The sequence below is a fragment of the Staurois parvus genome, unplaced genomic scaffold, assembly GCF_062004578.1.
Source record: "Staurois parvus isolate SC_StPar_1 unplaced genomic scaffold, SC_StPar_1.0 ptg001861l, whole genome shotgun sequence".
NCBI classification, from domain to species: Eukaryota; Metazoa; Chordata; class Amphibia; order Anura; family Ranidae; genus Staurois; species Staurois parvus.
The window spans coordinates 112,958-137,500 of NW_028319657.1; the positions used below are offsets into that span (position 1 = coordinate 112,958).

Genomic DNA, 24,543 nt, shown 5'->3' on the forward strand with positions numbered 1-24,543 from the left:
CCCTCTTCTAATTGCCGATCTCCTCCGCTCTTCCTACCACCCCATCCCCCACAGCTATCTCCTCCTGTGCCACCATCCCCTCCCTCCTAGATTGTAAGCTCCAAGGAGCAGGGCCCTCGAACCCCTCATGTATCGCATTGTATTGTTACTGTACTGTCTCATGGATTGTCTACCATTGTAATGTACAGCGCTGAGCGAACTATTGGCGCTTTATAAATACTGTATAATAATAATAGTGCCAAAGCGTTTCTCTACAGAATATAAAATTAAAATTATATGAAAAATCTTTTTTAAAATATATTTTCAAACATACTGTTTTTTAAAAATACAAATCTACATTTTTGGAATGCATTGACAAATATATGTAAAAATATATGTTTTTTGGGTAATATATAAAACATGCATTTCAAACATGCAGTATATATATATATATTTATTTATTTATTGAAATATTTTTTAAAAATTTATTGAATATGACTAGAGATGAGCGAATCGAACTAGGCGAACCGGAATTCGAGTCGAATTTCAGGAAATATTCGATTCGTGTCGAAACCGAAATTTTGCCTACTTCGGGTGCGCGAATCGAACATTTCCCGATCAGCCGGCAAAAGTGTCCCTGCAGTGAGCTCCGCTATTTCTGACAGTTCTCTGACAGAAGGAACACATGTTTAGCGGTTGAAACATTGTATCTATTAGTTTACATTTAGGATACAGATGTTTCAACCACTGTACATGTGAAGAAGTTGTGAGAGAACTGTCAGAAATAGAGGAACTCTGCACATACACTTTTTGCCGGCTTGGAATTATTCTTCTTTTCATCCTACTTCTTCTTCTTCTTCATCCTCAGAAGAAGAGGATGAGGATGAGGATGAAGAAGAAGAAGAAGAAGAAGAAGAAGTAGGATGAAAAGAAGAATAATTCCAAGCCGGCAAAAAGTGTATGTGCAGAGTTCCTCTATTTCTGACAGTTCTCTCACAGCTTCTTCACATGTACAGCGGTTGAAACATCTGTATCCTAAATGGAAACTAATAGATACAATTTGTATCTATTAGTTTCCATTTAGGATACAGATATTTCAACCGCTGTACATGTGAAGAAGCTGTGAGAGAACTGTCAGAAATAGAGGAACTCTGCACATACACTTTTTGCCGGCTTGGAATTATTCTTCTTTTCATTCTTCTTCTTCTTCCTCATCCTCATCCTCATCCTCATCCTCTTCTTCTGAGGATGAGGATGAAGAAGAAGAAGAAGAAGAAGTAGGATGAAAAGAAGAATAATTCCAAGCCGGCAAAAAGTGTATGTGCAGAGTTCCTCTATTCTGCAGATACACTTAGAGGAGCTCTGCAGATACACTTAGAGGAGCTCTGCACATACACTTTTTGCCGGCTTGGAATTAATCTTATTTTCATCCTACTTCTTCTTCTTCTTCTTCTTCTTCTTCATCCTCATCCTCAGAAGAAGAAGAGGATGAGGATGAGGATGAAGAAGAAGAAGAAGAAGTAGGATGAAAATAAGAATAATTCCAAACCGGAAAAAAGTGTATGTGCAGAGCTCCTCTAAGTGTATCTGCAGAGCTCCTCTAAGTGTATCTGCAGAATAGAGGAACTCTGCACATACACTTTTTGCCGGAAACCGCTGTATGGAGTGAATGTCCCAGAACTGTCAGAAATAGACTATTTATGACAGTTCTGGGACATTCACTGCATACAGCTGTTTTAACCGCTGTATGGAGGGAATGTCATGGAACTGTCAGAAATAGACTATTAATGACAGTTCTGGGACTGTCCTTCAATGCAGCGGTTGAAACATTGTATGTATTTGTTTCCATAAATGGATCCATTTATGGAAACAAATACATACAATGTTTCAACCGCTGCATGGAAGGACAGTCCCAGAACTGTCATTAATAGTCTATTTCTGACAGTTCCATGACATTCCCTCCATACAGCGGTTAAAACAGCTGTATGGAGTGAATGTCCCAGATCTATCAGAAATAGACTATTTATGACAGTTCTGGGACATTCACTGCATACAGCTGTTTTAACCGCTGTATGGAGGGAATGTCATGGAACTGTCAGAAATAGACTATTAATGACAGTTCTGGGACTGTCCTTCCATGCAGCGGTTGAAACATTGTATGTATTTGTTTCCATAAATGGATCCATTTATGGAAACAAATACATACAATGTTTCAACCGCTGTATGGAAGGACAGTCCCACAACTGTCATTAATAGTCTATTTCTGACAGTTCCATGACATTCCCTCCATACAGCGGTTAAAACAGCTGTATGGAGTGAATGTCCCAGATCTATCAGAAATAGACTATTTATGACAGTTCTGGGACATTCACTGCATACAGCTGTTTTAACCGCTGTATGGAGGGAATGTCATGGAACTGTCAGAAATAGACTATTAATGACAGTTCTGGGACTGTCCTTCAATGCAGCGGTTGAAACATTGTATGTATTTGTTTCCATAAATGGATCCATTTATGGAAACAAATACATACAATGTTTCAACCGCTGCATGGAAGGACAGTCCCAGAACTGTCATTAATAGTCTATTTCTGACAGTTCCATGACATTCCCTCCATACAGCGGTTAAAACAGCTGTATGGAGTGAATGTCCCAGATCTATCAGAAATAGACTATTTATGACAGTTCTGGGACATTCACTGCATACAGCTGTTTTAACCGCTGTATGGAGGGAATGTCATGGAACTGTCAGAAATAGACTATTAATGACAGTTCTGGGACTGTCCTTCCATGCAGCGGTTGAAACATTGTATGTATTTGTTTCCATAAATGGATCCATTTATGGAAACAAATACATACAATGTTTCAACCGCTGTATGGAAGGACAGTCCCACAACTGTCATTAATAGTCTATTTCTGACAGTTCCATGACATTCCCTCCATACAGCGGTTAAAACAGCTGTATGGAGTGAATGTCCCAGATCTATCAGAAATAGACTATTTATGACAGTTCTGGGACATTCACTGCATACAGCTGTTTTAACCGCTGTATGGAGGGAATGTCATGGAACTGTCAGAAATAGACTATTAATGACAGTTCTGGGACTGTCCTTCAATGCAGCGGTTGAAACATTGTATGTATTTGGAAGGACAGTCCCAGAACTGTCATTAATAGTCTATTTCTGACAGTTCCATGACATTCCCTCCATACAGCGGTTAAAACAGCTGTATGGAGTGAATGTCCCAGATCTATCAGAAATAGACTATTTATGACAGTTCTGGGACATTCACTGCATACAGCTGTTTTAACCGCTGTATGGAGGGAATGTCATGGAACTGTCAGAAATAGACTATTAATGACAGTTCTGGGACTGTCCTTCAATGCAGCGGTTGAAACATTGTATGTATTTGTTTCCATAAATGGATCCATTTATGGATCCATTTATGGAAACAAATACATACAATGTTTCATATGTATTTGTTTCCATAAATGGATCCATTTATGGATCCATTTATGGAAACAAATACATACAATGTTTCAACCGCTGTATGGAAGGACAGTCCCACAACTGTCATTAATAGTCTATTTCTGACAGTTCCATGACATTCCCTCCATACAGCGGTTAAAACAGCTGTATGGAGTGAATGTCCCAGATCTATCAGAAATAGACTATTTATGACAGTTCTGGGACATTCACTGCATACAGCTGTTTTAACCGCTGTATGGAGGGAATGTCATGGAACTGTCAGAAATAGACTATTAATGACAGTTCTGGGACTGTCCTTCAATGCAGCGGTTGAAACATTGCAATGCAGCGGTTGAAACAAATACATACAATGTTTCAACCGCTGCATGGAAGGACAGTCCCAGAACTGTCATTAATAGTCTATTTCTGACAGTTCCATGACATTCCCTCCATACAGCGGTTAAAACAGCTGTATGGAGTGAATGTCCCAGATCTATCAGAAATAGACTATTTATGACAGTTCTGGGACATTCACTGCATACAGCTGTTTTAACCGCTGTATGGAGGGAATGTCATGGAACTGTCAGAAATAGACTATTAATGACAGTTCTGGGACTGTCCTTCCATGCAGCGGTTGAAACATTGTATGTATTTGTTTCCATAAATGGATCCATTTATGGAAACAAATACATACAATGTTTCAACCGCTGCATGGAAGGACAGTCCCAGAACTGTCATTAATAGTCTATTTCTGACAGTTCCATGACATTCCCTCCATACAGCGGTTAAAACAGCTGTATGGAGTGAATGTCCCAGATCTATCAGAAATAGACTATTTATGACAGTTCTGGGACATTCACTGCATACAGCTGTCTTAACCGCTGTATGGAGGGAATGTCATGGAACTGTCAGAAATAGACTATTAATGACAGTTCTGGGACTGTCCTTCCATGCAGCGGTTGAAACATTGTATGTATTTGTTTCCATAAATGGATCCATTTATGGAAACAAATACATACAATGTTTCAACCGCTGCATGGAAGGACAGTCCCAGAACTGTCATTAATAGTCTATTTCTGACAGTTCTATGACATTCCCTCCATACAGCGGTTGAAACCGCTGTATGGAGTGAATGTCCCAGAACTGTCAGAAATAGACAGAAACTGTCACAGAACTGTCCTTCTTCTCATCCTTCTCCTTCTTCTCATCCTTCTTCTCATCCTTCTTCTCATCCTTCTCCTTCTTCTCATCCTTCTCCTTCTTCTCATCCTTCTCCTTCTGCTCATCCTTCTTCTCATCCTTCTCCTTCTTCTCATCCTTCTCCTTCTCCTTCTTCTCATCCTTCTCCTTCTCCTTCTTCTCATCCTTCTCCTTCTCATCCTTCTCCTTCTCCTTCTCATCCTTCTCCTTCTTCTCATCCTTCTCCTTCTTCTCATCCTTCTCCTTCTCCTTCTTCTCATCCTTCTCCTTCTCCTTCTCATCCTTCTCCTTCTTCTCATCCTTCTCCTTCTCCTCATCCTTTTTCTTCTCATCCTTCTCCTTCTCCTTCTTCTCATCCTTCTCCTTCTTCTCATCCTTCTCCTTCTTCTCATCCTTCTCCTTCTTCTCATCCTTCTCCTTCTTCTCCTTCTTCTCATCATTCTCCTTCTTCTCATCCTTCTCCTTCTTCTCATCCTTCTCATCCTTCTTCTCATCCTTCTTCTTCTCATCCTTCTCCTTCTTCTCATCCTTCTCCTTCTCCTTCTTCTCATCCTTCTCCTTCTTCTCATCCTTCTCCTTCTTCTCATCCTTCTCCTTCTCATCCTTCTCCTTCTCCTTCTTCTCTTCCTTCTCCTTCTTCTCATCCTTCTCCTTCTTCTCATCCTTCTTCTTCTCATCCTTCTCCTCCTTCTTCTCATCCTTCTTCTCATCCTTCTTCTTCTCATCCTTCTCCTTCTTCTCATCCTTCTCCTTCTCCTTCTTCTCATCCTTCTCCTTCTTCTCATCCTTCTCCTTCTTCTCATCCTTCTCCTTCTTCTCATCCTTCTCCTTCTTCTCATCCTTCTCCTTCTCCTTCTTCTCTTCCTTCTCCTTCTTATCATCCTTCTCCTTCTTCTCATCATTCTCCTTCTTCTCATCCTTCTCCTTCTTCTCATCCTTCTTCTTCTCATCCTTTTCCTTCTTCTCATCCTTCTTCTTCTCATCCTTCTTCTTCTCATCCTTCTCCTTCTCATCCTTCTCTTTCTTCTCATCCTTCTCCTTCTCCTTCTTCTCATCCTTCTCCTTCTTCTCATCCTTCTCCTTCTCCTTCTTCTCATCCTTCTCCTTATTCTCAGCCTTCTTCTTCTCATCCTTCTCCTTCTCATCCTTCTCCTTCTCATCCTTCTCCTTCTTCTCATCCTTCTCCTTCTTCTCATCCTTCTCCTTCTCCTTCTTCTCATCCTTCTCCTTCTCCTTCTTCTCATCCTTCTCCTTCTCCTTCTTCTCATCCTTCTCCTTCTTCTCATCCTTCTCCTTCTTCTCATCCTTCTCCTTCTCCTTCTTCTCATCCTTCTCCTTCTCCTCATCCTTTTTCTTCTCATCCTTCTCCTTCTCCTTCTTCTCATCCTTCTCCTTCTTCTCATCCTTCTCCTTCTTCTCATCCTTCTCCTTCTTCTCATCCTTCTCCTTCTTCTCATCCTTCTCCTTCTCCTTCTTCTCTTCCTTCTCCTTCTTATCATCCTTCTCCTTCTTCTCATCATTCTCCTTCTTCTCATCCTTCTTCTTCTTCTCATCCTTCTTCTTCTCATCCTTTTCCTTCTTCTCATCCTTCTTCTTCTCATCCTTCTTCTTCTCATCCTTCTCCTTCTCATCCTTCTCTTTCTTCTCATCCTTCTCCTTCTCCTTCTTCTCATCCTTCTCCTTCTTCTCATCCTTCTCCTTCTTCTCATCCTTCTCCTTATTCTCAGCCTTCTTCTTCTCATCCTTCTCCTTCTCATCCTTCTCCTTCTCATCCTTCTCCTTCTTCTCATCCTTCTCCTTCTTCTCATCCTTCTCCTTCTCCTTCTTCTCATCCTTCTCCTTCTCCTTCTTCTCATCCTTCTCCTTCTCCTTCTTCTCATCCTTCTCCTTCTTCTCATCCTTCTCCTTCTTCTCATCCTTCTCCTTCTCCTTCTTCTCATCCTTCTCCTTCTCCTCATCCTTTTTCTTCTCATCCTTCTCCTTCTCCTTCTTCTCATCCTTCTCCTTCTTCTCATCCTTCTCCTTCTTCTCATCCTTCTCCTTCTTCTCCTTCTTCTCATCATTCTCCTTCTTCTCATCCTTCTCCTTCTTCTCATCCTTCTCATCCTTCTTCTCATCCTTCTTCTTCTCATCCTTCTCCTTCTTCTCATCCTTCTCCTTCTCCTTCTTCTCATCCTTCTCCTTCTTCTCATCCTTCTCCTTCTCATCCTTCTCCTTCTCCTTCTTCTCTTCCTTCTCCTTCTTCTCATCCTTCTCCTTCTTCTCATCCTTCTTCTTCTCATCCTTCTCCTCCTTCTTCTCATCCTTCTTCTCATCCTTCTTCTTCTCATCCTTCTCCTTCTTCTCATCCTTCTCCTTCTCCTTCTTCTCATCCTTCTCCTTCTTCTCATCCTTCTCCTTCTTCTCATCCTTCTCCTTCTTCTCATCCTTCTCCTTCTTCTCATCCTTCTCCTTCTCCTTCTTCTCTTCCTTGTCCTTCTTATCATCCTTCTCCTTCTTCTCATCATTCTCCTTCTTCTCATCCTTCTCCTTCTTCTCATCCTTCTTCTTCTCATCCTTTTCCTTCTTCTCATCCTTCTTCTTCTCATCCTTCTTCTTCTCATCCTTCTCCTTCTCATCCTTCTCTTTCTTCTCATCCTTCTCCTTCTCCTTCTTCTCATCCTTCTCCTTCTTCTCATCCTTCTCCTTCTCCTTCTTCTCATCCTTCTCCTTATTCTCAGCCTTCTTCTTCTCATCCTTCTCCTTCTCATCCTTCTCCTTCTCATCCTTCTCCTTCTTCTCATCCTTCTCCTTCTTCTCATCCTTCTCCTTCTCCTTCTTCTCATCCTTCTCCTTCTCCTTCTTCTCATCCTTCTCCTTCTCCTTCTTCTCATCCTTCTCCTTCTTCTCATCCTTCTCCTTCTTCTCACCCTTCTCCTTCTCCTTCTTCTCATCCTTCTCCTTCTCCTTCTTCTCATCCTTCTCCTTCTCCTTCTCCTTCCTCATCTCCAAGGGCATTTAAATTAAAGGTACAGTGTTCTGCACTAATTTAAAGGCTCTCTGAAGCCTAGAAACCCTTTAAATAAGTCATCTTCGTAGCGGAGAAATTCGCATCGAATCGAATTTCACACTGGAATTCGCCGAATCAGCCGAATCGAATTTTTCATTTCTTCGCTCATCTCTAAATATGACCCAAATTGGAACATTTCAAATATATATCAATATATTTGGGAAGAATATTGTAAAAATATATTTCAAATATATTTTTCCTCCATTTGGGAATGTTTGTTTAGCCACCAATAGGGGAATTTCCTTATACCTGAAGATTTATAGTGGAATTTAAAATGAATTAATAGCAGAAATGTTATCAATGAAGATGATTGTGACAAAACTCTACAGAATATAACATTAGAGGGGTTTCTTCGCTTACATTTGATTGCTAAACTTATAGAGTATTATAGGAATTTTCTAATCTAAGGTCCTCTTTTTTGGGGGGGTCAGGAGGAATCCCCCCTACCAATCCTCAGTAAGTGACAATTGACCATAGTTGCCCCAGGGAAGAGCTTCTTTGTTGCACTGGACCAAGTTCTGCACTAATCCCCCTTCTGGAGGGATGTATGGGGAACCCCATGCCAATCTTTTTTTTAAAATGCTATAGAATCCCCCCGAAATCCATGACACTCACTCTCCGCTGATCCCCTTGGAAATGGAGTAAACGGACACCAGCTGAACCCGCTCAGAATACTCCTGACCCATTTCAAATAGAACTTTCTTAAGGGAATGAAAAGCGGCTCCCGGGGCGAAGACATTCTCCTGATATACCTGGGGGAGAGGACAGAGACAGGAGGGTGACCTACGAAAGAGAGAGAACAGCAATAAAATGCTCCAAATTAAATCCATTTATAGGTGCGCTGTCCCTTTAAGAATAATCACAGCTAGACATCCATAAATGAATATAAAAGTGATAAAGACTCCAATTCATCCACAATTCACATAAACGCATAACAATTCCTAATGAGCAATTCATAAGAAATCAGTGCAAAAATTAAAATATAAATAAAACATAAATAAAGTGAAAAGTTCAATTCATCATAAAAAAATACAGGCGTACCTCGGTTTATGAATTTAATGCGTTCTCCGGGACCTTTTGTATTGCAAAAATTCGGAAACTAAAACGCGGTTTCCCATAGGAATGCGTTGAAAACCAATTAATCCGTTCCGTAGATCAGAAAAAAAGTTACAAAAAAGTCTTTTATCTGTTATCTTTTATCTTTTACTCTTTATAAAGTGCACTTTAAAGGCATAAATACTGTACAGGGACATGATTAAAAAACAATTCATAAATGCATTGAAAACCAATTAATCCGTTCTGGAGGTCAGAAAAAAGTCAAAAAAAGTATTTTATCTTTTCAAAACTCTTTATAAAGTGCACTTTAACCATTTCAATACCGGGCAATTTTCCCCCTTCCTGCCCAGGCCATTTTTCACGTTTCAGCGCTCTCACACTTGAATGACAATTGCGCGGTCATACAACATTGTACCCAAACTAAAATTTTATAATTTTCTTCACACAACTAGAGCTTTCTTTTGGTGGTATTTAATCACCACTGGGGTTTTTATTTTTTGCTAAATTAACAAAAAAAGACCAAAATTTTGAAAAAAAACACGTTTTTCTTTGTTTCTGTCATAAAAGTTTACAAATAAATAATTGTTCTTCATAAATTTAGGCCGAGATGTATTCTGCTACATGTCTTTGGTGAAAATAACCCAAATTAGGATGTATTATTTAGTTTGTAGGAAAGTTATAGAGTTCACAAACTATGGTATAGATCTGATCAATCCTGAAGTACTGACGGCCAATCTAATTTCTTGAGGTCCAAGAATGTCAGAATAGTACAGATATCCCCAAATGACCCCTTTTTGCAGAGTAGACAGTCCGACGTACTTCATAAGAGGAATGGCGAGTATTTTGAAGTTGTATTTTTTTGTCATAATTTTTCGGAAAATGAAAAAATTAAAAAAATTATTTTCACTATTTTTTTTTTTACATACTGTCACCAGTGCAGTACAGCGTCATCATATAACTGGCATGGCGGTGATCAGGGACACTGACTGGTGACAGTATGAAAAAAAAAAATATATATTTTTTTTTTTTTATTACATTTTTTTTTAAGATTGTTTTTTCATATTTTACTATGACCAAAGTAGTACAATGTTACCATAGTAACATTGTACTACTTTGGGGAAGTGATCAGTATTTTTTTTTTTTACACAATTTGCTTATAGCAAAGAATTACTTTGCTATAAGCAAGCATTTACCTGAATGAAATCGATTCATTCAGGGTTTTTTTTTTTTTTTTGTGCTTAGCTGTGATTTGGTCACAGCTAATCACATGACATGTGCATGTGACCTGCTGTGACCATTCACAGCTAGGCACTAGTATACAATGGATGGCATGAATGAAGCCATCCATTGTATACAACTGTCATGTGACCTGCTGTGATTGGTCACAGCAGGTCACATGGTACCAGCAAGGGGGTCGGTACTCAGATCTGTCATCGGCTGTGTCCGAGGTACACGGCCGGTGACAGATCGCACTGCTGCGCGGCTCTCTCTGCAAATGGCGTGCACCTGGAATGCCAAAGCACTTTTAAAGCTGCCAAACGGCCATTGGCCGGGAGGCTAATGGTTAAAGGCATAAATACTGTACAGGGACATGATGAAAAAAAAATTGTAAATGCATTGATAATCAATTAATCCGTTTCGGAGGTCAGAAAAAAGTTTTTAAAAAGTATTTTATCTGTTCAAAACTCTTTATAAAGTGCACTTTAAAGGCATAAATACTTTACAGGGACATGATAAAAAAAAATTCGTAAATGCATTGATAACCAATTAATCCGTTTCGGAGGTCAGATAAAAGTTTAAAAAAAAAAGTATTTTATCTGTTCAAAACTCTTTATAAAGTGCACTTTAAAGGCATAAATACTGTACAGGGACATGATTAAAAAAAAATTTGGAAATGCATTGAAAACCAATTAATCCGTTCATATTGCGAAAAAAATTTGTAAACCGAGGCGCTATTTTCAATGGATTTTCATTCGTAAACCGAAATTTACGTTAACCGAGGTACGCCTGTAGATAAAAATCCACAATTCCTAAATGAATCTCCAATACGTGTAAAGATCACCTTAGTGACGCAATGAGGAGAGGGCCTTTTCATGCAACTTTTAGGACAACTTTGAAAATACACAAATTCCTCAAATGCCTCAAAGCTATAAGTGGCATTATGGACCAGGGGCGGACTGACCATTTGGAAACACGGGCACTGCCCGAGGGCCCGGGGTCAGTAGGGGGCCCCATGAGATGCCCCTGGTACCTTTTTCATAGGCTTTTTAAGTTTGGGCAAGGACACAGGGGCCCCATGATCCCCTATTGCCCGGGGGCCCCATGAGTTGTCAGTCCGCCCCTGTTATGAAACAATTTTCATGAACAGCCTGAGACAGCGAACTCTTGTTCTCGTACAGAAGGCTAGAAGTACATTCAGCAGCAACACCTCGTTATGATTTATTTCAGTTTAGAAATATAATTATTGCAGGTAGATTTTAGCGGTGGAACTTCCATTTTTCATCGTGTTGCTTGGCCCAGTTTGGCCGGCAGTTGTATCAACTAAAACAGGTTACAGCTATAGCAGGTACAGTATAGCTTGCTAAAAATTGTTCAGCAGCCAGTTTCATGGTATTTTTTCTTTTTCTGGGTTTTGAATTGTTCTTAATTTCTTGTGATACAATTGCAAAATTTTGTGGCCAAACATTTGCAAATTGTGAACCCAGGGGATTTGCCCCAAACCATGGTAGCAACCAGGGGCGGACTGACAATTCATGGGGCCCCCGGGCAATAGGGGATCATGGGGCCCCTGTGTCCTCACCCACACTCAAACCACACCCAAAACAGCCTATGAAAGTTACCAGGGACATCTCACGGGGCCCCCTACTGACCCAGGGCCCTCGGGCAGTGCCCGAGTTCCCCAATGGTCAGTCCGCCCCTGGTAGCAACAAACCCAAACCTAATTTCTAGTGAGGGCAAAACATCTTACATTGCACAGCAGAGCTGCAGCATACCAGGTGAGTCATGGGGATTCCAGGAGAGTTTTGGGGGGGTCCAGTAGATTCCCTGGGATTCTGGTCGAGTCCTGGGGGGTTTAGGAGAATCCACAGGGATTTCGGTAGAGTTCTGTGGGGTTTGAGGAGGCTCCCTGGCAGTGGCGGACTGACAACTCATGGGGCAATAGGGGATCATGGGGCCCCTGTGTCCTTGCCAAACTCAAAAAAGCCTATGAAAAAGGTACCAGGGGCATCTCATGGGGCCCCCTACTGACCCCGGGTCCTCGGGCAGTGTCAGAGTTTCTAAATGGTCAGTCCACTCCTGCTCCCTGGGGACTATGAACAAATCCTGGAGATTTCCAGGAAAGGTCTGAGGGATTCCAGGAGAGTCTTAGGGGATTCTGAGAGATTCCCAAGGGGTTCATGGCAGTCTTGGGGGGGCTCTATGAGTGTTCTGAGGGTTTCAGGAGAGCCCTTTGGGATTCCAGGAGAGTCCTGGGGGGTCCAAAAGAGTCCCTTTGGATTCCAGGAGAGTCCTGGGAGTTTCAGAAGAGATTTGAAGTATTCCGGGAGACTCCAAGGGGATTCTAAAATGGATGGAATCCAGGAGAGTTCTAAAGGTTAGAGGAGAGTCCCTGGGATTCCAGGCAAGTTCTAAGGGGTCCCAGGAGAATTTTGAGGGGTTCAGGAGAGTCTCTGGGACTCCAGGAGTTTCCTGGGGGTTTCAAGAAAGTTCTGAGAGATTCAGGATATTCCTGGGAGATTCTAGGAAAGTTCTGTGGGATTTCAGGAGAGTCCTGGGGATGACAAGAGAGTTCTAAGGAATTCCAGGGTAGTTCTGGGGGATTCCAGGAGAGGCATGGGAGTTTCAGAAGAGTTTTGAAGTATTCCGGGAGACTCCCAGGGGATTCTAAAATGGATGGATTCCAGGAGAGTTCTAAGGGGTTAGAGGAGAGTCCCTGGGATTCCAGGCAAGTTCTAAGGGTTCCCAGGAGAATTTTGAGGGGTTCAGGAGAGTCCCTGGGACTCCAGGAGTTCTGAGAGATTCAAGATATTCCTGGGAGATTCTAGAAAGGTTCTGAAGGATTTCAGGAGAGTCCTGGGGATGACAAGAGAGTTCTGAGGAATTCCAGGGTAGTTCTGGGGGATTCCAGGAGAGACATGGGGATTGCAAGAGAGTTCTAAGGGATTTAGAAGAGTCTGGGGGGTTTCAGGAAAGTTCTAAGGGATTTAGGAGATTCCTGGGGGATTCTAGGAGAATCCTAGGGGTTCCAGGAGTTACATAGTCTGGCTGAAAAAAGACAAAAGTCCATCCAGTTCAACCATACAAAAAAAAAAAAGTTCTAATCCTACTCCCACAGTTGATCCAGAGGTAGGCAAAAAAAAACCCAGCAAAGCACGATCCAATTTGCTCCTGCAGGGGAAAAATTCCTTCCTGATCCCCCGAGAGGCAATCAGATATTTCCTGGATCAACTTCACCTATAAATGTTTCAGGAAAGTTCTAAGGGATTTAGGAGATTCCTGGAGGATTCTTGGATAATCTTAGGGTTTCCAGGAGAGTCAATGTGATTGCAGGAAAGCTCTGAGGGTTTCCTGCAGAATCCTAAGAGGTTAGAGGAGAGTCCCTGAGATTCCAGGCAAGTTCTAGGGCAGTGGTTCTTAACCTGGGTTCGATCGAACCCCAGGGGTTCGGTGAGTCAGTCTTGGGGGTTCGGCGGAGGTGACCCACACCCGACTCATATGATTTGTGATGACATGCCCCGCTTGTCCATCATTGGCTGCAGGTGGTCACGCAACATCGCTTAGCCCAGTGGTCGGCAAGCCGCGACTCTTGTGTGCCGGGCGCCCGCTCCCCTCCCTCCTCTCGGGCGGCAGGGACTCAAATGCAATGATTGGCCAGTCTCGCTGCCACTCACATCCTGATAGCCAGTGATTGGCTGTCAGGATGTGTGTAGGCGGGGCAGCGTGACGAACGTGAGAGGAGCTAGGCTCCTCTCACAGTCCGCCCTGAAGACCGGAACGGCGCGGGAATACAGCGAGAGGAACGCGCGGAGCAAAGGTAAGTGAATTGACACAGGGGGGTCTTGGGGACTTAATATGGGGGATGAATTAAAATGGGGAATGAATTACTATAGGGGGGATGAATTACTATATAGGGGATGAATTACTATATGGGGGATGAATTATTATATGGGGGATGAATTACTATATGGGGGATGAATTACTATATGGGGGATGAATTACTATATGGGGGATGTATTACTATATGGGGGATGTATTACTATATGGGGGGTGTATTACTATATGGGGGATGAATTACTATATGGGGGATGAATTACTATATGGGGGATGTATTACTATGGGGGATGAATTACTATATGGGGGATGAATTACTATGGGGGATGAATTACTATATGGGGGATGAATTACTATATGGGGAAGGAATTACTATAGGGGGGATGAATTACTATATGGGGGGATGAATTACTATGGGGGATGAATTACTATATGGGGGATGAATTACTATGAGGGATGAATTACTATGGGGGATGAATTACTATGGGGATGAATTACTATATGGGGGATGAATTACTATATGGGGGATGAATTACTATGGGGGATGAATTTTCATACCGTTTGTTACAACATATCTTTGCGAGCAATCCTTTTCAAGGATGCTGGACATAAAGACGAAGAAAAGGAACAGACTTTGTTGCGAAAATGACATGAGATTGGCACTTGCCAAGGTAATGCCGCGCATTTCTGAACTGGCCACTGAAAGACAACAGCAGAAGTCACACTGATTTGCGGTAAATATTCATTATTTTGTTTTTGTGTGAAAATCATGTTTTAATGGTTTTGTTCTTTGTTCTTAATGGTTTTGTTCATTTTGTGCACCTATGTATAAATATATACCTATGTTTTGAATTTTAAAAATCATATTTTATTTTTCCAATTAAGAAGGGTTCGGTGAATGCGCATATGAAACTGGTGGGGTTCAGTACCTCCAAAAAGGTTAAGAACCACTGTTCTAGGGGGTTCCAGGAGAATTCTGAGGGATTCAGGAGAGTCCCTGGAACTCCAGGAGATTCCTGGGGGTTTCAGAAAAGTTCTGAGGGATTCAGAAGATTCCTGTGGGATTCTAGGGAAGTCCTTGGAGGGTTCCGGGAGAGTCATGGGGATTATATGAAAGTTCTGAGGGATTCCCGGAGAGTCCTGGAGGATTCCAGGAGTGTCATGGGGATCACAGGAGAGTTCTGAGGGATTTAGGAGAGTCCCTGGAGTTTTCAAGAGAATCAAGGGGATGACAACAGAGTTCTGAAGGATTCCAGGAGAGCCCAGGGAGGTTTCAGGAGCCAGTAATCCTCTTCCTCAATAACAATATAAAGACAACTTGACAAATGTCTCTTCTAGCAGATATCTGAAGCCGAACTCCAGTTGGTTTTGGATGTAGTGGGAGGAAAGGTTCCATGTTCTGTTAGATTTTTTATTGCTCTCTCTGTGTTCTTATCTCATCATTGCTTGTCTATGTGTCACAAGAATTAAAGAGAGGAAGGGGACATTACGAGGGACTCCGCTGATCCTTGCTGGATTTGCATTTGTTTTATATTATGTAAAGAGGAACAGGTGGAGCAGGAACACATAGAGGTTGGTGGGGACACATACATCTTCAATTTGGGTGGGAAAAGTGACAATAACCACAGCATTAACGGCACTAAGTGACACTAGTCTTCTCCTATAACTGAAATGTTACTTTTAGGTGGAAAGTCTCTTTAATAATATCAATAATATTTACATTTTTTTTTTGTATTATTAATCACATTACCTCATCTGCGAAAAGCAGCAGATTCTCTTCAGCGGCCAGTCTTATGATCTCTTCAATGTTGCCTCTGCTCAATACATGTCCTGTGAACAGATGGGAGATAGGACATTTGTCATACAAGAGATATCTTCTCATTGGCACAGGGAGGTGTTCCTGTCCTGATATCAGCCTACTGTCATCCCTGCCCTGAAACACTTAGAGGAGGAGGAGCCAAGCTCTTACTTTCTGCGGTACTGTTGGCCAAACATGTGAACATGTGTTGGAAAGAAGAGGAGCACCGGGATGACCTTGTTAGTGTGTTTCTGCTCAATCAGTAATTAGGGGGTGTGTCCTTGACCAAGCTATGTTGCTTGACCTCAATGGGTAAAAGTGAGGTCCACGATCTGGCTGCACAGAATCACAAATTCTTTGGCTGAGTTATGGAGTGTATCAGCCTGAAGTAAACCTTCACAGTGGAGATGTTCTCTTTGAATCGGTTGGCTGGATAGTGTCGGAGAATGACTTTTTTCACCCTTCATTTTTAAACCCGCAGTGTGGTGCACAAAAACTAACACCAAAGTGAACCTAAAAAGGGCATGCTAACACAAAAAAAGTGCACAAGGGTTATATGATTTCCTCCCAAAGAGGATGGACCTTTTCCTGGGCGCAAGACACCTCATGGGGGCAAGGCTCTCTGGTCCACCTAGCTAGCAGCCAAAGTTGTCCACCGAGTACCAGGTTAAGGGATCTCCTGAATAGAGACCCCCCAAGGCAGGGGAGGAACCTTAGGGCCACATGACCTCTCCCTAAACTTTTCAGTAGGCCCAAAGACTCACACCCTACCAGGGCAGACTGACCATTTGGAAACTCGGGCACTGCCCGAGGGCCCGGGGTCAGTAGGGGGCCCCATGAGATGCCCCTGGTACCTTTTTCATAGGCTTTTTTGAGTTTGGGCAAGGACACAGGGGCTTGCCCAAAGCACAATGTGCTTGACAGTGGCTAGACTTTGCAGTCTGGTAACAAAAATTGCCACAGTCTCAGCCAAAACGACTAGCTCATGAGGAGAGGTTCCACAAAAAGAGGGTGGTGTCGTGGCCTAGTGCTCGTTCTCACAGTAGGGTCTCAAACCCATTGTGATATTCAGAACACCTGGGTCGCCACTTCCAGGGAGCACTTGATGCCAGGGGCTCGCTGCCTTCCCCGCCCTCATCCAGACCAAATCAGGAGGCAGTGGACCTCTCAGTATCAGGGGCGGACTGACAACTCATGAGGTCCCCAGGCAATAAGGGATCATGGGGCCCCTGTTTCCTTGCCCAAACTCAAAAAAGCCTATGAAAAAGGTACCAGGGGCATCTCATGGGGCCCCCTACTGACCCCGGGCCCTCGGGCAGTGCCCGAGTTTCCAAATGGTCATTCTGCCCCTGCTCAGAATCTTTCACACTAGGGCCATACTTCTGACCTCCACCTCACCCAGTTGGGTCTTAATTCAGTTCCTTCAGGACCCCCATCAAAACAGAAGATATACTCACCGGCCACTTTATTAGGTCCACCTTGCTAGTACCGGGTTGGACAACCCTTTGCCTTCAGAACGGCCTTCATTCTTGGTGGCATAGATTCAACAAGGTGTTGGAAACATTCCTCAGAGATTTTGCTCCATATTGACATGAAGCAGATTTGTTGGCCGCACATCCATGAACCGTGGACACAAGGCAGGATGGATCCATGCTTTCATGTTGTTTACGCCAAATTCTGACCCTACCATCTGAATGTCGCAGCCAGGGGCGGACTGACAACTCATGGGGCCCCCAGGCAATAGGGGATCATGGGGCCCCTGTGTCCTTGCCCAAACTCAAAAAAGCCTATAAAAAAGGTACCAGGGGCATTTCATGGGGCCCCCTACTGACCCGGGGCCCTCGGGCACTGCCCGAGTGCTCGAATGGTCAGTCCGCCCCTGGTCGCAGCTGAAATCCAGACTCAACAGACCAGGCAACGTTCTTCCAATCTTCTATGGTCCAGTTTTGGTGAGCCTGTGCGAATTGTAGCCTCCATCTCCTGTTCTTAGCTGACAGGAGTGGCACCCCTGTGTGGTCTTGTGCTGCTGTAGCCCATCTGCTTCAAGGTTCGATGTGTTGTTTCAGAGATGGTATTCTGCATACCTTGGTTACAGGGGTGTATTTATGTTTTGTGCTGCCCTAGGCAACACAAAAATTGCCCCCCTCCCCACGGAGAGACCATGACACCGACCAACACCCCCCTCCCCCACAAAGAGAGTCTGACATTGACCAACAACACCCCAGCCCCCACCCGAGAGAGCCTTCCACTACCACCTCCCCCCATACACTGGCAACCCCCACCCTCACCACCACTCACCTTCATAGGCTCTGCATACACCATCAAGCAGCCCGTAGGCTCTCTCAGATCCCACCTGGTCGCCATGCTGCGTGTGTCTTCTTCCATCCTAAAAAATGCCACTGTCCCCCTGAAAAATGCCGCCCTAGGCAAATGCCTTGTTTGCCTTGTGGTAAATACTCCCCTGCTTGGTTACAGGGCTGCTATTAGAAACTACGGGGTCCATACAGACAACCTGAAAGGGCCCATCAGGAAAGGCCTGCCCATAGTGCTGGCGAAGATCCGTGGCGCACAAATATGCGCATGTGCAGAACTATTACACACCGGGCAGATGTGCGGGTGCTCGGGCATAGGCGCGCGCGCGCATGCGCACTCACGCATCCAGGCGCGCGCCTGTCACTGCAGCCAGTTTAAATAGTCCCTTTGGTGCCAGCATTAGTGACAGGCGCGCGACTGGATGCGCAAGTGCACATGCGTGCGCGCCTATGCCCAAGCACCCGCACATCTGCCCGCTTTGCCATAGTTCTGCACATGTACATATTTGTGCGCCGCGGATCTTCGTCTGCACTATGAGCAGGCCTTTCCTGACAAGGCCCCCCCAAAAAAAGCACAGTTTACAATGCTTCAGTTATGAATTAACACAGCGAGTGATCGGTAACAATCACTCGTATTCATTCAGGAAAGGAAGAGGCTGCGAAATGTGACATATTTATTGGAACCTTCCTCCACTCTCCATCCTAAAGGATCCTATTGAATGCTTCCAGAGCAAGCCGGAAGCACCGTGGGAGTGGGGTCACACTGAGGGAAAACATGGTGCACAGGAGGCAATTTCTGGAACCCATTCCCTGTATGGCGTTCCCTGCAGCAGCTGAAAGCCGGTGGGAGGGAGAGAAGAAGCCAGCTTTCAGCTGCCGCAGAGAGACACACAGAGGATCGGTGCTAGTAATTGCCCAGCCACCATGCCGATCAACCCCCCCATGCCCACATCCGATTCACCCAGCTGCCAGGGCCCCCCTGCTGACCTGGGCCCCATACAGGAGGACCGGTGGTACCTCCTATTTACTGGACCCTTCCTCTACTCTCCCATCCTAAAGGATCCTATTGAATGCTTCCAGAGGAAGCTGGAAGCACTGTGGGAGTGGGGTCACACTGGGGGAAAAGATGGTGCACAGGAGGCAATTTCTGGAACCCATTCCCTGTATGGCGTTCCCTGCAGCAGCTGAAAGCCGGTGGGAGGGAGAGAAGAAGCCAGCTTTCAGCTGTCGCAGAGAGCCACACAGAGGATCGGTTCTAGTAATTGCCCAGCCACCATGCCGATCACCCCCCCCATGCCCACATCCAATTCATTCAGCTGCCAGGGCCCCCCTGCTGACCTGGGCCCCGTACAGGAGGACCCGGTGGAACCCCCTTGTCCACAGCCCTACTTGGTTGTAACGAGGGGTTATTTGAGTTACTGCTGCCTTTCTATCATCTGGAACCAGTCTGCCCATTCTCCTCTGACCTCTAGCATCAACAAGGCATTTTCGTCCACACAACTGCAGCCCACTGGATATTTTCTCTTTTTCGGACCATTCTCTGGAAACCCTAGAGATGGTTGTGCATGAAAGTCCCAGTAGATCAGCAGATTTTGAAATACTCAGACCAGCTTGTCTGGCACCAACAACCACGCCACGTTCTAAGTCACTCAAATCCCCTTTCTTCCCCTTTCTGATGCTCGGCTTGACCTTCAGCAAGTTGTCTTCGCCACATCTAGATGCCTAACTGCATTGAGTTGCTGCCATGTGATTGGCTGATTAGCAATTTGTGTTACCAAGCAATTGAACAAGTGGACCTAATAAAGTGGCCGGCCAGTGTCTATAGCCGGCCATCAAGGCCAGAATGGCGGTGGAGCGCCCCTACTGGACACTGTTAAGAATAGATACTACACTTGATCTTAGCCAAAAGGCTGAGAAGTCATCGGAGGACGAATGTGGCATTCAAATGATTGCTACCATTCTACCTACAACAGTTTAGGTGGTCAGTGATCACCTACAGAGCCGCCCCATATCTGTCAGACTTGTTAGAGCAGCTTTGGGTGGAACAGTCGGCATGTGCACTGGAAAGGGGACTGCCAAGACTGGCAAATCACTACAGTCCTGGTGGGTCTGTACCGGTGGGATTCCCAGGATTGAGGACAAACAGGACTTTTGGGTCGCAGTGTTTCCGGGCAGTGCTGAGCGATTCCCGAATATGGTCCACATTCACCGCCCATCCATGCTCTTCAGCTAGAATGTACTCCACCTTCGTGGCACCGAACAGCGCAATGGCATCTGAATAGAGCGGATAGTGTGGCATGGGGACCACGATGCCCGTCTTCAGTGGCTCCTCTTCATTCACCACCAGTGCCAGCACATTCTGCGGAGAAAACACAAGATGAGTGACATCAAAAGCCCTTCCGGAATAGAATCCTATAAAATGACCATATAAAATGACCTGCATGCTGGAAATTGCATCTATTAACAGCCTGTGGCCAATTGTATTTTTCATGAAAATGTTGTAGAAAGGCTTGCCTGGATTTTGTGAATCTTGCAAGTGATGGGAATCCTCTGATTGGCTGATCATATGACTATTCAACCAATAGCGAACAGGGCATTCTGACACTTGGGGGGGACTGACTTGGTGTCACTGATATCCCCAGTGACACCAATACAATGATCAGTGCTAAAAAAAAAAGCAGACACTGTACTAATGGCACTGGGCAGGAAGGGGTTAACATGAGGGGCGATCGAAGGGTTAACTATGTGCAGGGAGTGTTTTATTGGGGGGGGGGGGGTGTTGGTGCTTCGCTGTAAGCACACTGCTCTGGATGGCTGTGCTCAGGGCTGCTATTAGAAACCACTGGATCCCATATAGCTAACCTGAGCCCCCCCTCCCCCCCAAAAAAAGTTTACTATGCTTCAGTTATGAATGAACACAGCGAGTGTTTGGTACCGATCACTCATTGTGTTTGTTCAGGAAAGGAAGGGGCTGGTAAATGTGATATATTTAGAGGACGCTTCCCCAGCTCTCCACCCTGAAGGATCGTATTGTGTGCTTGCAGCCAGGGGCGGACTGACAACTCATGGGGCCCCCGGGCAATAGGGGATCATGGGGCCCTGTGTCCTTGCCCAAACTCAAAAAAGCCTATGAAAAAGGTACCAGGGGCATCTCATGGGGCCCCCTACTGACCCCAGGCCCTCGGGCAGTGCCCGAGTTTCTATATGGTCAGTCCGCCCCTGCTTGCAGCTGTTTTTGGGAAGGAGAGGGGGGAAGCTGGCAGCACTGCGGGTGCACACAAGGGGGCCAGGGCAGCAGGGGGAAATGTATTGAGCACAGGGAAGATGATGGGTGCAGCAGGAAGCAAATACTGGAACCGATCCCCTGTATGGCTCCCACTGCAGCAGCTGAAAGCCAGCGGGAGGGAGAGGAGAAGAAGCCAGCTTTCAGCTGCTGCAGAGAGAGTACTATAGGGGATCGGTTCCAGTATTAGCCCTCCCCGAGCCAGGCCGATCATCCTCTCTGCCCACATCCAATCCACCCAACCGCCTTGACCTACAGGAGGACAGGTGGTACCACCCTTATCCACGACCCTGTGGATGCACCTTACCCTCGTTTAGAGATCTGTAAAATATCCATCACCCAAATATAATGAAACGTATCTGCATAGACCGTCAGTAATCTGCTCCAATCCAGGTTTCAGTTGGGGTGCTACTAAGAATTAATAGCACACGCATGCATCTGCAAGTGACAGCAGATTTTTGTGCTGTACAGGAAAACACACAAAAATGCCAGCATTCCCGCACCACACCTGGAGTGAACACGCCCTTAGTATCTACCCATATGGAAGAAAAATATATTTGAAATATTTTTTAAAAATATTCTTCCCAAATATATTGACATATAATTGAAGTTTTGCCCGTATTCAATATATTTCAATAAAAAAAAAAAATATATATATATATATATATATATATATATATATATATATATACTGCATGTTGAAATGCGTTTTTTTTTACAAAATATATAAAAAATATTTTTAAAAATATATTTCAAATATACTGTATGTCTTTAAAGCGGAGTTCCATTTGACCTATCAAAAAATAAAAGTCAGCAGCTACAAAAACTGTAGCTGCTGACTTCTAAAAAACAGCCACTTACCTGTCCCTCGGTCCCGTGGTGTGTCCCCCGCAGCTCATTTCAACATTCCAGGAGGCCAGCATCTTCAGTGTGGGCTCCCGGCTGTGATAGCTTGCGGCTGCACAGCCGGGTGTCCACTGCACATGCGCGAGAAGCGCTGCGCTTCATAAATGGTCCTGTAGTATTCTGGGACCTGTCACGTGTCCCAAAAGACTACAGAGAGGGAGGACACCTTCCGTTTACGATCGGACCGGAAGTGGGAATTCGGGTACCCGCTCCCTCCCCCCCGCTTCCCAAAGGTGCCAATCCTTAATGGGGAGCGGGGGAGCAGTCCTTAAAGCGGAACTTCCCCTTTTGGGTAGAGCTCCGCTTTAAAAATACAAATCTACATTTTTGGAATGCATTTATAAATATATGGTAAAATGACTTTTTGTATATGTTAAAAAAAATGGGAAGAATATATTTTTAAAAATATATATTTTTAAAAATATAAATTTTTTAAATATATTCTTCAGATTTTTTTCAACATCCAAATCCATTGTGGTGGTGTATAGAGACAAAAATGTTAGATTTGTGTTGATGTCCCAATATTTATGGACCTGACTGTGTATATATATATATATGTATATATATATATACAGTATATGGTTTTTTTTTAAATATATTCTTCAGATTTTTTTTAACATATACAAAAAGTCAATTTAACATATATTTTTATATATATTTGTAAGTACATTCCAAAAATGTAGATCTGTGTTTTTAAAGATATACAGTATATTTGAAATGTATTTTTAAAATATTTTTCATATATTTTGTAATAAAAACGCATTTCAACCTGCAGTGTATGTGTGTGTATATGTATGTATATGTATGTGTATATATATATATATATATATTTTTTTTTTTTTTTTAAGTATATTGAATATGGCCAAATATTTTCAAATATATTTTCAAATATATTTTTCTTCCATGTGGGTAGTGCCACCAATGGAGTTCATAGGTCAGCAGTGACTCCATCTTATCCCACTCTCAGACGCACCAGAATGGCCTTTGATATACCACCAGTCACAACAATATCCCTGGGGTCACTGGGGACTCCACCGTCTCTCTGTTCGATGAATTTGGCGATCTTTGGGGGCATAACCCGAGCGATGTAAACTAGATTATAGCTGCCTGTGAAGACACAAAAATAACTTTTAGGCTTCAACCTTCAACCAATACTGCATGTACAGTCAGGTCCATAAATATTGGAACATTGACACAATTCTAACATTTCTGGCTCTATAAACCACCACAATGGATTTGAAATGAAACAAACAAGATGTGCTTTAACTGCAGACTGTCAGCTTTAATTTGAGGGTATTTACATCCAAATCAGGTGAACGGTGTAGGAATTACAACAGTTTGCATATGTGCCTCCCACTTGTTAAGGGACCAAAAGTAATGGGACAATTGGCTTCTCAGCTGTTCCATGGCCAGGTGTGTGTTATTCCCTCATTATCCCAATTACAATGAGCAGATAAAAAGGTCCAGAGTTCATTTCAAGTGTGCTATTTGCATTTGGAATCTGTTGCTGTCAACTCTGAAGATGAGATCCAAAGAGCTGTCACTATCAGTGAAGCAAGCCATCATTAGGCTGAAAAAACAAAACAAACCCATCAGAGAGATAGCAAAAACATTAGGCGTGGCCAAAACAACTGTTTGGAACATTCTTAAAAAGAAGGAACGCACCGGTGAGCTCAGCAACACCAAAAGACCCGGAAGACCACGGAAAACAACTGTGGTGGATGAGCGAAGAATTCTTTCCCTGGTGAAGAAAACACCCTTCACAACAGTTGGCCAGATCAAGAACACTCTCCAGGAGGTAGGTGTATGTGTGTCAAAGTCACCAATCAAGAGAAGACTTCACCAGAGTGAATACAGAGGGTTCACCACAAGATGGAAACCATTGGTGAGCCTCAAAAACAGGAAGGCCAGATTAGAGTTTGCCAAACGACATGTAAAAAAGCCTTCACAGTTCTGGAACAACATCCTATGGACAGATGAGACCGACATCAACTTGTACCAGAGTGATGGGAAGAGAAGAGTATGGAGAAGGAAAGGAACTGCTCATGATCCTAAGCATACCACCTCACCAGTGAAGCATGGTGGTGGTAGTGTCATGGCGTGGGCATGTATGGCTGCCAATGGAACTGCTTCTCTTGTATTTATTGATGATGTGACTGCTGACAGAAGCAGCCGGATGAATTCTGAAGTGTTTCGGGAATATTATCTGCTCATATTCAGCCAAATGCTTCACAACTCATTGGACGCTTCACAGTGCAGATGGACAATGACCCAAAGCAGACTGCAAAAGCAACCAAAGAGTTTTTTAAGGGAAAGAAGTGGAATGTTCTGCAATGGCCAAGTCAATCACCTGACCTGAATCCGATTGAGCATTTCACTTGCTGAAGACAAAACTGAAGGGAAAATGCCCCAAGAACAAGCAGGAACTGAAGACAGTTGCAGTA

General features: G+C 43.9%; 1 protein-coding gene and 1 pseudogene across 4 annotated transcripts in view; both read right to left on the minus strand.

Moving 5' to 3' along the window:
• LOC149434010 (alanine aminotransferase 2-like) overlaps positions 1–24,543 on the minus strand; it is a 53,079-nt gene that overhangs the window by 16,194 nt on the left and 12,342 nt on the right. For all 4 annotated transcript variants that reach the window (XM_089664227.1, XM_089664225.1, XM_089664224.1 and 1 more), the window contains exons 5-8: positions 23,073–23,206; positions 20,026–20,269; positions 15,551–15,630; positions 8,308–8,444 (exon numbers count right to left, since the gene is read on the minus strand). In XM_089664227.1, the coding sequence (XP_089520353.1) occupies positions 8,308–8,444; positions 15,551–15,630; positions 20,026–20,269; positions 23,073–23,206 (595 nt within the window). The remainder of the gene's footprint in view (positions 1–8,307; positions 8,445–15,550; positions 15,631–20,025; positions 20,270–23,072; positions 23,207–24,543) is intronic.
• LOC149434011 (U2 spliceosomal RNA) lies at positions 19,677–19,832 on the minus strand (annotated as a pseudogene).